This window comes from Apostichopus japonicus, chromosome 8 (assembly GCF_037975245.1).
Source record: "Apostichopus japonicus isolate 1M-3 chromosome 8, ASM3797524v1, whole genome shotgun sequence".
Classification (NCBI taxonomy): Eukaryota; Metazoa; Echinodermata; class Holothuroidea; order Aspidochirotida; family Stichopodidae; genus Apostichopus; species Apostichopus japonicus.
This window is the reverse complement of record NC_092568.1, coordinates 37,964,430-37,980,118: the sequence shown is the minus strand read 5'-3', so window position 1 is coordinate 37,980,118 and position 15,689 is coordinate 37,964,430. Positions and strand designations below refer to the sequence as shown.

Genomic DNA, 15,689 nt, shown 5'->3' with positions numbered 1-15,689 from the left:
TTTCTGGCGTCAGCTGACTGTGCTATTAGTCTTCCCTGTTTCTGACGTATTTCTACGTCACTGCTAACGAACGCAGTTTCATTCAAGTCGTTACGTTCATGTTCCACTTGTACTTGTAGTTGTATTATTCAGTGTTCAGTGTATTGCTTGGACTAAATGGAGAAGACTTCACGGCCTTAACATGTTAACTTCCGATATTAATATTATTATTGTCTAAATATGTGTTCCTTTATAGTAGGCTTCTAACGTGGTGTTTACATTGCTGGTGAATTTACTGCCGTACGAATACATCAACTTACAGAAGAGGTAACTTGTTTTTACAACTAGTCTGTAGGTCGTCAGCTGTGTCATTTACAATACAAACAACTAAGCTAGGTTTGACTTTAAGCTAAGTTAGCCTGCAACACAGTTATACCAGAGAGTACGTAAGGAAAAAGCAAGTTTCATACTTTCTGCATGACTCGCATCCAAGCTAGTATTAGTATTAGTAAGAATTCATGATACTTGTGAATAGGCCAAGTACAGTAATTATTTATTTTCTGGCACATACATTCATGAAATATTTCAAACAGATACAGAAATTATATAGAATATATTAAAGCATGCAGATATTAAGGGGAATTGCACTTGCTCAGTAATGGCTATAACTTGGGGCCTTAAACTTTTGAAGAGGACAGATCTATCTCAAACTTCCTAATCTGATCAATATTCGGTGGATGAAAACTGTGTTCTTAGCATTTTGAAATTACCATTACCTAATGTTATTTGTGATGAATACTTTTGTACCAACAAAGTAATATTGATGATGTAGGCCTAATATGAAATAGGTTTGAAGATCATCTTTTCATAAATATTACATTAATTATGATTGTTCTTTTCCTAATTGTAATTGTAATTGTTCTTTTTCTTTTGTTTAGAAAGCTGTTCAAGTAGTACGAAGATATCGTCAGTAAGCTTAATAAGCAAACTTCATTCCAACCCAGAGATCAACACTAGCTACAATGGATGTGGATATCACTGCAGTTAATGCTTGGTGTAACTAAAATGGTAAAACTTAACTTTTACAGTCCCTAATGAAAACAATCTGTTCGATTTTGTGGATCTTGCTGTACCTGGCCAAGCTTATCTGTTTTACAGATTAGATTTATTCAACATTTGAAGATGTCTTCCATTGACCTTATAGAACTTGATGGAGAGGAGAATCCAGCTCTTGTCAAGCTGAATATATATGATATGGTAAGTATGAAAGTATGTATGAAAGTGAATAATAGTTGCATATCTTGCTTGAAGCTGTGTTGGGTTGTAACTTATAACAGACTATATTACTACACCAGTTGTTACAGGTTCTTGTTAGGTATGAAACTAATACATGTAGGTATATTTGTCAGAACAAATGGATAGTGATGTGTTAATTATTTCCTCACAATCTAGGGTCTGCCTAACTTCATCAAAGTTCATAGGATCTTGAACGTACAGCTTAAGTTATTATTTTAAAGTAGCAGATTAATATATGCTCAGATGTACAGTACAGTACTTTGTAGTATCTGTCCATTAAAGGCTGAGTTTGGTCTCATCAGATTGCAGCAAATTAAACTCCAAGAACTTCTCAGCAGAAAGAGGGTGAACACTCTTGTCTTATCCATATAGTCTGTGTGTGTGTGTGTTGTTACAAAATCATGTGATATATCTGTTCAGTGTACATACAGGAGGTATACTGAAGTACTGGTTTAAGTTACACTATAATTCCATCCTGGTGGTTTGTTTTACAATGAGAAAAATTAATTGATGTGCATAGTAAACAACTAGTTGCAGTGTTTTACAGTAGGAGAGCTGTACATGTATCACATTTGAAAGGTCTCCTTGCAATATTGAAAGCACAGGTTTTTTTAAATTTTTTATGTACAGCATGTGTTGCACAGGTCATTGCCACTAACCTTTAGAAGTTGTAATGCAACCATTGAAGCAAGATCATCAGCGTTATTATCTTCTTTGTTTATCAATTCAGTGTGAAAAGTATTTCCAACTTTCAGTAGGAGACCAGTTGTGTTAATTCTCACAATTTAGTATCAATACATTAGTGTGAAGCAGACTTGCAAATTACTTATTAACAATTTTAATATTTAAATATTTAATATTCTTACTGTACCCGTGACACTCTTGTTTTTAATATTACATATAATATATGTAATAATACAGATTTTATATCTCTCTTTCTTTCCCCATTTTAATTCTCAAACAGTATTGGACAAATGACTATACAACAACCATAGGGATAGGTGTGTTTCATACAGGAGTAGAAATCTTTGGCCGAGGTAAGTTGAATCATTTTGTTGGTCAATATGAAATTACATCTCATTCATTCATCTGGACTACAGTACTTTCTCCCATAGTACGTCTAGAAATGTAACATTTTAAGATGTATGGACCCTTTACAGTTACATGATTTGTCCGCCATGGTCTAACAGAAGTGTTCTGTAGCACTTGGTGTTATACAATATAAGTAAAACAAAGCAAACAGGAGGATATATAGCACAACAGAAATGACAAAGAAGGCCATAGTCATGTTACAAGCACCATTACAATAGAGGGATGTACCATGTTAGGCTTGTCACATGTTTAGAGCTAGTTTTGAACAATTGACTTCTCTCACTCTCTCCCTACCTTACAGTACATGAGTTCTCCAGATGCAGTTCTGTCTTCTGTTTTAATGTTACTTGTTTGTACCTTGACTTTTTTACATTTCATTCATCCTACAATTGCAGGAAACAGTTTTCAAATCTTACTTATTAATCTGTACATTAGACTTTAGTGCTTTTAAAGCTCCTTTGATTCCTTTAATGAAAAATAGTTGCTGGTACATTATGGAACAGTAAAATTACTATGCCACGGGATGCAGCTTGTGTGATGATCATTCTATCAGTTAGTGTACAGTAGGTATAATGTTGGTCTGTTACATTGTTAGTTGCTTGAGTAAAAACAAAAGAAACCAGCATAATTACAAAAGGGTACTCTCCAAGTGCCACCTGATGGGTCAGTCTTAAAAATGGAATAGCCTTTGATCAATTTTCTGGATAATTGTGCCTGGAATACATAACATTGTTACTTTGTCACTGTAATTAAAGGGATGACAGGCTGTACTGTAAGTTATTTAATCTGTTAAGGCCCGGTCACACTACAGCGATATTTTATCGGAATACGGTCTGATTTTTCCGATTTTAGGCCGAAGAGTGAGGTTTGTGGTAGTGAATGTAATGAATGCAGTGGAATATTCGAATACCTACTCCAAATCTGAGGGGTTCTGGAACGGACTACATTCTGAAGTGACGTCACATCAAAAAACGATAAAAGTCGGAAGAGAAATCGGATAGCTATCCGATAAAAGGAAACAGCGTCAATATCAAAAGTTAGGAGAGGGCTATTCCACATCGGAATGGTTCAATAGATAGCAAAGCAGGTCCTTTATCACTGTGGTTAAAAGACCCGAACGAAAAACTGGCTGTTTCGATTCCTCCGGGAAAATCGGATAGTATTCCGATAAAAAATCGGTATAGTGTGACTGGGCCTTTAGTGTACATTCATTAAAAAATTTGTCACATAAATTGATGCAGGTTATGTGGCTAGTGCCATATACAGTACCTACTGTATGTAGTGTAAAATAACATGTCGTTTCACTGCAAACAAAAATTTACAAAAACTGGGATATCAATAGCAAGTTACTGTGCACAGGTCAACATTCTTTCTTGTTTCTTGCTTGGATGAGATAGCTTTTAAAGTAGATCTAGATGTCATGAAATCATTGTACTGTACAGGTAGATCTACTGTAGTGGAAGTTAAAGGAATAAAGGTCATCATTATTGCCCTCCCCCCCCCCCACAAACACCAAATATGCCTGAAATAATAATAAATTCACATTTATAAAAGTGCTAATATCCAGAGGTAACCCAATGCTCAATTGTGCTTGTGCTCAGGGATATGCCATAGAAAATAAGTCTTGTAATGTCTTGAGTCTGTTCTTGAAAATTTTAATGTTCAGTGCTGATTTGATGCGCCATGGGAGTTGGATTCATTTTTTACTTCATTTGTCGTATTTAGGTTAACTTTCAAGAAACATTCAATGTACAAAAGGTGTACACTAAAATCTGCAAGTACCTATTCTTAAATGTACTACTAATGCCAGAAACTTGCTTAAAAGGGCTTTCCCGACTTTCCACCTTTTATTACATTTTGGAAATTTCACCCTGAAACCAAAACATTGCCTGCATTTGCAACAGGTCATTATCCACACATTTTTTTTATTCACATATCAAATTGTCAAATTATGCACATCCATGCACTTGTCATGCTCTTTGCATGTCTGTTCAAACTTTGTATTCGTGCATTCATTTATTTCAAGCAAATGAGAATAATTTGTTTACAGAATTATCAGAGACAGAGTACAGTGTGTGCATACACTATACACAAGTAATATTACATCACAAGATTATTCTACCTTCCACTATTGGAAAAGGAGAAAACAGAAACTTGTGCATAATGTACTTGACATATTTAATTTGTTTGTACACTTTTATCAGTACATGCATAGAGTGTAAATGTGTTATTCATTTGTTGCAGTTCTACTTGTTGCTGGTCTTACTAATTAAAAAACATAGACTGCTGTTGCATACTGTATGTTTGTTAATACCCACAGTACAGCAATTTCACATTTGCTCACTAAATTATCACTGATTGGCCCCATAAAACCTTGGATTCAAAACTGTACTGTAGGTTGTTGTTGATATTCTGTGTACAGTATATAGCAAGGTGACAAAATGGCCTTCCTATTATCCTCATTTTCTGCAGACTCAGAAGTATGATTTTAGCCTGTCATATGAATCAACACACAGTACATAGATTAACTTTAATGCAGTATATAATCCTGGGGGAAATATCCCAAAAAATGTGCAATTAATTATTTAAACATATCTCAAATTTCAATTCCATGACATATCTCTGACTTAATCTGCTTTCAGAATTGGCATCTTGCTTAATTATTATGCATGTGAGATTCCCAATTATGGAGACTGAAAAGCATCTTTGGGCTGAATTTGTGATTATGTAAATTTCCCTAGGGATTAACCAACAAGATCTCCTTGGGTACTCATCAGGCTGGGTGCTGTCGCCGCCCATCAAGACTAAAATTTCAGAATTGTTTCAGTTACAGTACTTAGTTAAAAGTACTGCACATTGTATGTAGTACAGTACATGAAAGTGTACACATGTGTAAAAACATGTACAATGTGTGGTTTTTCCTGTGGTGCAATACGGCTTTCAGAGAAAACATTTGTTTGTTGACCTTCATTTAGTTTGATTATATGCATCCTGTAAAATGACTAAAATCATATACATATATGAACAAAAATAGCAGGGCAGTAAAGCTACAGTACAGTAACGCATACAAATAGTGTTAATGCATATGAGCAGGTAGATTCATGAAGACAGATTTTATTTATTATATATACTTGTAGAGTTTCCATAGTGTTTACTGTACATGTCCATGACAATGGTCAGGTGTCACCTAGAATGGTGTTTAGTATTTTACTTGTACTGGGTGTGTTATATGCACTCCCCCTCCCACTTTTCCTTATTTTTTCTTTTCTTTTTTTGTTGTTTATTCTTTCTTGATGGTAACAACTACACCTTCAACTGTCTGAATGATGACTCAATATTTGATGTGGTTTTTGCCTCAAGGAACGCCCACTGTTTTTTTTCTAAAATAGACACAGTCACCTTACTTCTAGTATGAAATATGTTTCATAATTAACATTTCAGAAATGTGACCTTCCCAGTCATGATATAGATCACATCCAGGAGAAATACAGGAAATGTTCATGCAGTATACGTCATTCACTTATATGCAAAGTCAGAGCATTTATTGTCCCCAAATATAATAAAGATTGTGTAATACTGTACATACTGTATGTGACCCTCCTCAATGTCTGGTACAATACTGTTTAACTTGTAAGAATGACAAGAAAAAACTTTGGAATCATCAGGGAAATTATCAGTAGGTTTGAAAAAGTGTCTGCAAATATTTATGCTAAAATGTACACTACAGTATAGATACTGTAGGGATGATATTTTCAGTATGAGTACAGTATTAATGAGAATGTCCATAAAATGCTAACTGTATCTATTAAGAACAGCATTGACTGCAGTATACTCTTCTTGGCAATCTACTGTACTTGCTTGAATACACCAATACTGTATGTATACGGTATTATAATAATAATAATGATTGATAATAATAATAATTAATTATAATTAATTATAATTAATAATAACAATACTAGTAATAGTAATTTAATTAATTATAATTATTATTAATAATAATATCCATACAATATCCATTCAACTAGTGACCTCATCTTGCAGAAGGCTTCTGTATTGAATATGTAAAACTGTTTACAACGTACTATTGTACAATTCTAGCAGTTACTTGGTTTGTTTCAAATTTGTCATCTGGCACTGAAGTTCTGTATTCAATAAAGTGCTTCACAGTTCTTAGGATAATGATACAGTACTAAGTACTTACATTCTGGGAAATGTAGAACAAAGAACTTAATTTTCCTATCAATGTGATTGTATAAATGTGATTGTACAGAACATGTCAGTGAGGATTCAGTAAATCGATCAGTAACACTGAAAGAGATATCAAAACCTCCTCCCGACAGAATAGGTTTGGCCTGTTTGACTTTCAAGCAGGTTTCAATTTCATTATGTAAATATTACAGTTTTAAATTACTAATTCCTGTAGAACTGTACTTTCAAGTCATCTTGAACTGTACTTTCAAGTCATCCTTTAGGGTTACTAGCTTTGATAAACATTTTATGTTTTTTCTAGTATCCTGTATACAGTATACCATTACTGCACTGTTTTTGTATGTCCATGTATATGCAAAATATATTAACTAACTACAGTAACTTGTGATCTGCTCCTTTACTTTCAGAGTTTGCCTACGGAGGTCATCCATATTCTATATCAGGAATATTTGAAATTGATCCCAGGGATATCGATGATTTAGGTCCTCAGTTCAGATACAAGTAAGTCAGCCTCTCCAAATAAAGACAAATGTCCAGCCTTGCCCCTCTCCCTCCCCCTCCCCCTCCCACCACCCAATTCTCACTGAAAAGGTGCAATACTATTCACAGAAGATTTTTGTTTTTGTAACGTAAGTGACTGTCACAAATTTCATTCTGTGTATGTCATACATTGATAATATTCTGGGCGTGATATAGTTAAATATCATGTCATGTGGTGTTTGTGTGTCACTTAAGTTGTCATAAGAAACCGTGTCTGAAAATGTATTGAAACTTTGATGCTGTTGTTTGAATGTACAATAGCTCTACTCTCTTACATAAATATTTAGAATGACTTTATAGCATTGTATTGTTAGCTATGTAGAGCCATTGTAGGCACGGGTTGACAGTATGACTGTACACATTGCATTGACTGATATGACTTGCACATTGAGCAGGCATGATACCCAATATACACAGCTGGTGTACTGTATATATATGCACTGTCTATAGGAGCACGCAGTAACAAGAGCTGTTTATTGTACATAACTGAGGCATGTAACACTGGACATACATGGGTGCATATATACAGATTACAGTAGGTTAACATAGCTGTTAGCTGAGTCACTCATATAAAATAGATTTCTTGATTCTGATACCAATGAAGCTGTGTATGTATGTGTTATATGCATACAGTATATAGATATACACCGTAAAAATGGCAAAGAAACTACAGTAATGAGCTTATCCCCCTATAAAACGTTTACGGTTTAAGACATCCATTTATTCTCAATCACATATTAAGGAGTTTATCATTTCAACTTGATATGCTGGGACTTTGATCAATGCACATTATGAATACATTCATTATTATTAGCCCCTGGAAGAGATTCAGCTCTTCTATTAAACTACTCTTGTGTCAAGAATGCCTAGAGGAATGGCAAGTGCGGCTGTAAAATATTCACTCGCTCCAAATTTCACCATATATCCCTCCAGGTATAGTTTTGCACTTGTTAAATTATGCAAAGTAATAACAATGTCACGCTTCATATAAGAATATTTATCTGTGACTATAGCATGGCAAGTTGACTTTTTCATACATAACATCAGTGTACTGTATGCTGAGAAGAACCTTGATAGGAAGTGGCACCTTGCTTCCTTGTTTGGTCTCTAGTTATTAGAGTGACAAAATTCTCTCAAAAAGACAGAGTGTAAAAAATATTCAAACTGACAGATTAGCTTTTCTGTTATAGTACTATAGAGTAGGCTACTGTATTTCGGAAGGACATGAACTGCATCTATATAGTGCACTTACAGTAGCTTGTTCTACAGCATAACAGTACTTGGGTTTTTATATGATTTTTTTTTTCTTTTAAGATGATCTATCAGTTTTTGTCGGTGTCCAGTAATCAATATTAGCATATTTGAGCAGATCTGTCAAGCAAATAAAAACAGCATAACTTGGTGGTCCATGTACATAACAAAGTTACTGTCTGTCTACAGTATATAGTGTAATGTGTAAAACAGTTACAGTGAGTGCAACCATCGCTGCACATGGTTATACTGCATATACTGTATACAGTAATTTTTCAATTCCAGGAAGAGTAAATCTCCTATAGTATTGCACATCATTCCTTTACGAGATTCATTTCAATCTTAACATACTGATTCCTGAAGTGTAATGCATTCATCTAATGAGTTAGTACTTCTAAAGTAGATTAGTTCTGGCATTCTTTATTAATTACTGCAGTTTGCCACCCAAGACACAGGTTTAACAGACTTTTCTTTCATGTGTTTACTATTTTGGCACAAACAGTAGACATAAAACCTATATGCAATGAAAACTTTATGAACTGCCAAATTATGAAACACAAGTTGTGAGAGACTAGAAACTATGTAAGACTGATTTTAAAAGTCTCTTTGACAACCTCACACTCATTAAATCATAAATTTCTGTATTTCTTTGTTCTATGTACATTGTCCTTTTTAACGTTTCTGAAAGTAACTGCAGTATTTTCATGTTGTAAGTACAGTACGGCCAGCTACAGTTCACTGTCACAGTCTCCCTCATGTGATCAGCGCAATGTGCCTTCCATTCTATTTCTCACCCAAGAGATTCAGTTTATAATACTTGCTGTTGATAAGTATTTTTAAGTCACAACTTAATAATGAAAACATTCTCCTGGGATATTCTGGAACAAGGACGTCTGCTAAGTTTTTGCTAATTAGTGATGTTGCTTACGGTACAGTTTACAGAATGCCAAGGTGATTTGCTGTATGCTTTCGTTGAAAAGCGTTGCAAGAATCTGCAATTTAACAAATAGTTTAGTTTTTGCTCAAGGGCACTAAATACTGTACCACTCCAGTATTTTTATATGAAGCAAAAGAAAATAGCTGCATTCATCATGTTGTTCAATATTATACTGTATATAACCCATTGTGTCTTCATTAATTTCTTCCTACTGTACTGTACAAGTTGCACAGATCTGTAATTTCCATCTTTCATTGCTCTTGTATTGTCTTCTCTGCAATATTCTGTGTCACTTCATTCATAAATTGGATAATTATGTAGAGCTTCTATTTGTTCTCTTGTTAAACATATTATTTTTCTTTCTTTTGTTCGGCTTTATTTCTTTATTCCTTTTTTTTCCCCCTTTCTTTTTGGCAACCGTGTCTTCAGTCTTTTTAATATTATTTTGCTTAAATTTCCCACATCCACAGGGAGACAATAGAACTAGGTGTAACAGACTTGCCAGAAGTTGATGTATCCAAAGTTGTGGAATGTCTCGGCAAGAAATATCCCGGTGACGGCTACCACTTAATACACAAAAACTGCAATCATTTCGCAGAAGAGCTTGTACAGGTAAGGAAAGGAGTTGAAAATTACCTAAATTCTTTTGTTATAATTTGACCTAAAGATTTATAGGTCTATGCAGAAGAAGAAAATCTTGATATATATTTACTACATCTTAACTGAAGACATATTCTTGTTTTAAGCATTTCAAGACAACGTTTGTGTCTTTATTCTTACTGCTTCAAAGCTCAATGCAGAAGAGCTCATTATTAGAGTATACGGTATGTGTGTATTAAAGCTTAACTGAAATATAATACAAAATCATTTCCTGACTAAAAAACCTCAAAACTGTGATTTTAGGCTTTAAGGAACCCTTTCAGAGTTAATGCATTTTATTAACTGTGTATTTTCACTACTCAACAGATTGCAAGCTTATTTTTCTATTTCTATGTCTATTTTACACCCTTGGTTTCCATTAACCAGTATTGTAGAGCATTTAAGGTAGTTTGATGCAGTCTCTTCAGCAGATAAATCAACTCATAGAGTATTAATGGAGATTTATTGTCATGGACTGAAGTCACATCTAACACAGATGGCAAAGAGGCCATCATTCACAATAAGGAGTAATAATAGTGCTTAAATGTTTGTCTCTCAGAGCTGCAATTATATATTTCATTTTATAGGAAGGTAGAAACTATAGGGACATGGTAAAGGGAGACCTTCACATATGATCAAGCTAGCTCATTTTAACTGATTCTACTGAGGTAACTTAAAAACTTCCAGTCTTAAATCTTCTATGGGTTTGGAACAGACGGGAATTCTTGTCCCCAAAATCTTTTCACGGTACTGCCAGATTTAAACTTTGTGATATATTACATGCATTAAGGCTGCACAATGTTGTGTATGGGTTTGTCATATAGACTGTTTCTGGAAATGACCTGTCATCAACATTGTGTATGGGTTTGTCAGGCAGCTCTTAGGGTTAGTGAATTTTATAATTTTGATAACTCTGGTAGTGGCAATCAGACATTTGTGCTTACCGCAGATATTATTAGGGTTAGAAATGAATGCTTACAGTTTCATAACGTTGGTTGAAACACTGTGTACAGTATACAGTACATCAGAAGAAACTGTTCACCATCTTTGTGATTGTGTAGTGCAACTAAAAGCACAGCCTTTCAATGTACTGTAAGGTAGTTTGTAGCAGATTCATCTAGATAAAAATGATCTGAAAGGTTTCTGAACAGTAATTGATTACAAATGTAATGTTTGTTATTTGCAATTTCCAGTATCTTCACATCTATTCCTAGCGTCCTTTGCTTTATTGTTGCATTGCTATTAATGAAAAGTGCAACAAACATGTACAAACCTACAGCTGTTAGTGCTAGAGTATTTTGTCATGTTGCAGCTACCAGAGTAATATTGAAGTGCTTTTATTTTTTGCCCTGCAAGGTATTTCATTTCTTTGTTTTGGTTGGTGACTGACCTTCAACTTCCTTTCTGCTGGTACTATTGTTATTCTATATTATAGTCCATGACAATGTGAATAATTCCTGGTCAAGGTATCTCTGTGTATAGGATGATTTAACTCTTGAGTTAACTTTGGCATAAATGTTCTAAGTCTATGATATTTATTCTCTAACACGAGACATTCTTAAATTTGAGGTATTGTTGTCATGACATGTTAAACCTGAGTGATGCATACACTAAGTACTTTACCTACTGTACTGCACTGTGCTGAATCATATTAGTACAGTCCACACACACAGTTAGTACTATGACTCTTCTTTGACCACCTTCTTGAAAGAGTTAAAAGGCAAACAGAGGCATTCCTTAATAGCCATCAAGTTTGACGTATGTGAAAGGTTAGTAAACAGTTTGGAACGGATAAGGCTCTTATCAGCTACTGGCTGTCTCCTGTCATTGGAGAATCCTTTTAGCATGAATCTTCTCGGAAATGCATATCACGGTCAACCACTGAGCTCTGAGCAATAAAAGATATTCACTCCTCAACGCCTACATTTATACCCGTATGGAATTGACTGAATACAAGATTCAAAACACATGAGAATCACAGTCAAGTGCTTCTTAAGGCAGAATTATTCACAAGGCTTTTGAGGATTGCTGTTTTACTGTAGATATAATTTTTGTCACCTTGTTTGTTTTGTTTTTTTGTTGGATGTTTTTTCTTTCTTTGTTTACCAGTTAAGTTGTATTCTATGTGCAGGTATAGAAGAGTTGCCTTCATTGTTTTTTCTTTGTTTTCTGTTTTTGTGTGGATGAAATGTTTCACATTATTGTCGAACAAATATCAATGAGAATGAGCAGACTCTTTAAGTTGTTCTGAACAAAAGAAAAGACAGAACTGTTTATCTGTTATTGGTGGGTAAAGAAGGGCATTTTGCTGATAGGCTTGGCCTCCAGAGTAGATTGCCTCTTCATTTATGTACATACACTTTTCCAGTTTGAACTTTTCTGGGGCCAAATGTAATTTACAGTAAGTATACAACACAGTAATAGATACAGTACAGAGTGCCATACCTACAGTATAGTACTGTAGTACAGTAGTATTGGTAACACAACATCAGTGTTGAGGTTTCAGGATAAAAACTGGGACAGGACAGGAAGGTAATTTATTCATTCATGTCTTCAGCTGTCTTTCCTTCATTTGTTCATTCATCCATCCATCATGACTTGTGTCCAGTAATTCACCAATTAGCTTTGAAAAGCAGCTTAACACTGAAGATAAGAGGTGGACAGGGATGGAATGTAAGGACGGGCAGTAGTGGTGACAGGGAAGGGTTTTGCCATTCTCAGAATGAGTCGAACCAATGGAACATACAGTATATCATCTATATGAACAAACATTTACATAGTAATGGTAATATAATATATAATAGTAATCGTTAGTGGTGTGAGCAAGGACTACCGTGTTAAGTTCTCAGTGTCTACCCAAGAATTAGGCTCTTTGTTTGGACCTTAGGCATGGGAGAGGATGGAAGGAGGATGGGGAGAGGATAAGGAGAGGATGAGGAGAGGATGGAAGGAGGATGGTCAGGGGTTAGAATGCACAGTGGCAGTGTTGGTGGAAATCGCTCAACAGTGTTGCAATTCACAAGAGTTCATTTATAAGGTGTTGCGATTGAAACTTGAATGAAGATCGGCTGATAAGTATGAACCTGGAAAGTTTTTGTGCGGGTAACATATTTTGTGGAGCTTTTCTGTACTTTCAAGTGCAGTAGTTAAGTAAAGTAAGTATCAATTAGTGTTTGTATTGAGTGTCATCTGGAGACTGATTTTTTTTTTCCCGGGGGAGGGGAAGGGGGTTCCTATTCACTTGTGAAGATGAATGGAGAGGGAATGCACTTCATTACTCTGCAAGCGTACTTTATTTTTTACCTCCCTTGTTTCCCCTCTCATCTGTTACAGATCCTTTGCAATAAACAGATACCGTCTTGGATCAATAGATTAGCATCTGCCGGTGCAAGGTTACCGTTTTTGGAGAAGATGCTGCCTAAGGAATGGCTGACACCGCTAGCTCTAGAAGAGGCAGCGGAACATGACGATGCTGCCAACGTGGAACAAGTTATATTCACGGAGAAGAAACTTTTGCCAAGAGATGCAACAGAGTTATGACCAAGTTCTTGCCAAGTAACGAGCTAATAATTGTAAAAATTGAAAAGTGATAGTTCTAGGTACATGAAATTTATTAAGTACAGGAAAACAGGAGGGAATCGTGTGTGAGTTGTGACCCGATTTTGATGGAAATAATCCGACAATTGACTGCCTATCCGAAGAAGAGTTGAGAGAAGTTGTCTTTCACAGAAGTCGTTTTTGTTTATTCATCTCTTGGTTTAGTAGTCTCTGTTTTCTTGTTAAGTTTCAGGATAGATTCCAGTAGGAGTCTGTGTCTGCTCTGTGCAGTCAATATAGAAAATAAGTGATGCACCAGATATCCGGTCCAGCCAGCCTATCTGGCCATATAATGAACAAATTGTCCGGTTCTGGTTCCAGCCAGATCTAAAACAACAACAACCAAAACAATTTTATTTCTGCTCAGATTTATCTCTTAAGAACATGTTGGTAGTAACTTCAATGTGGTCATTGAGTATCTATTCCAACAAGTGTGAACTTGTTTAGATTAGAATGTCAACAAGGAATTGTAAATCTAAATTTCCTTCTTGTACTACATTCTGGGCATACATTCACAAGTTATAATAAGGGAAAACTAGTCTTCTTCGGCCTTATTAATGTTTTCTCTGATTTCATTTCCTCATGGAAAAATCAGGTTTTCTGAGGGATCCACCCAAATCCGATTCTGACTGACCTGATCCAAAAAAGTGTTGATCCGGTGCATTCCTATGTAGATTATAGCTTCTTAGTAGTAAGGAGTTTGAACTTCATTCTATGGTTTCAGTCACCTATTTGACACATCAATGCCTTTGTTGACAATCCCTGCATAATTGAAAACCACTTCCTACATGACACTGGCTTGGTTATTGTTAGGGTAATATGACTAATATCTAAGATCAATTTGTGCAATATCAAAACCAATGAAGGTAACGTACTTAAATAATGTTGGCATTAACCTACAGAGAGTCCAGCCGAGAACAAATTATGAAAAAATGTAAATAATAATTGCTATGCGAACATCGTTACGGTATAAACTCACAACCGTATGTTGTAGACTTGTACAGTCATTATTAGGAATGGTAATTTGTTTCTACCGAGTGGTAAATGATGTTGTGTTTCAAAGTTTATGTCTCATACACCGTCTATTTGGACCAGGGCAAAAAATGGAGAAGTTTGGAAGAAACTACAGAGAAACCTGGGAATGAATTACAAAATATGATAAAATATCACCAACTCTGCTTATAGGAGATACAGATCATGGATGTTGAATTACAAACATTGAAAGGAAAAGTTGTGTTTGCGTGTCGACCATTTTCGGTCTATCTAGCATATCTGTCGCCGCTACTGTACTTTTAAACTGAAGTAATCTGAATAGACAAGTAAAAGTATTGTAATAGAGTTTAATTCAGTGAAAGGTACAGTATGCTATATTGGCCCCAAGTATGCTAGATATTCAAATATGTTCACCTGTGGTCAAAATTCTTAAACTGTTTTGATTACAACCTTCAAGGAAATTTTTCTCACTGGGACATTCAGTCATCTTGTGTGTTCCTTATAAAATGTCTGAGAACAATTTTGAGAGTAAAGACCTCCAGTAAAGTACTTTATGAAAACTTCTAACAAATTATAGCGTGCTATAATTTGGGGCCTATACTGACTACCTTTAATATGGAAGTTACAAGAAGGAACTGTGACTTGAGAATGGGAACATGCCAGCAATAGTTCTAACTATGCTGTCAGTGTCAATAGCAATCATGATTGAATATAAACCGCTCTGCAGGTTACTGTTTGTACATGGTCATCTATAAATGGCAGAGAGACAAGAGATTTCTGCAATAGTAAAGAACATTATACAGGAAACTCTGGAAATGAAAGTAGATGACTAGGATGTTACTGCACTTATTGAACAAAACACATATAAGTAACTGATGTAGCAAACTGGACATTATTGTTGGCGACTACAGGAAATCAGCGAGGATATCTTATGCTGACAATTATTATTGATACAACAATGTGACTCAGTTGTTTCTGGAAGGAAGTCTTAATAGGGGTAGAGGGGGTATCCTGCTGTGCCTTTGTAAGTCAATACTTTATGGTATCTTGCTGTGGTGATGTGTGTATTAGGTTGTGATGAAGATCAGACATGTAGCTAAGACTGCAAAGTAAAAAAATGTCAAGACTTTGAAAAGAATTATACTTAATTTTG

The 15,689-nt window shown here is 35.2% G+C and overlaps 1 protein-coding gene across 1 annotated transcript; it reads left to right on the top strand.

Annotated features, from left to right (window-relative positions):
• The first annotated feature begins 102 nt into the window (after nucleotides 1-102).
• On the top strand, nucleotides 103-14,638 carry LOC139971910 (deubiquitinase DESI2-like). The gene is made up of 6 exons (XM_071978752.1): nucleotides 103-306; nucleotides 918-1,236; nucleotides 2,240-2,312; nucleotides 6,987-7,080; nucleotides 9,778-9,919; nucleotides 13,280-14,638. The coding sequence occupies exons 2-6, from the start codon at nucleotides 1,162-1,164 to the stop codon at nucleotides 13,484-13,486; spliced, it is 591 nt and encodes a 196-aa protein (XP_071834853.1). The 5' UTR covers nucleotides 103-306; nucleotides 918-1,161; the 3' UTR covers nucleotides 13,487-14,638.
• The last annotated feature ends 1,051 nt before the right edge of the window (nucleotides 14,639-15,689 follow it).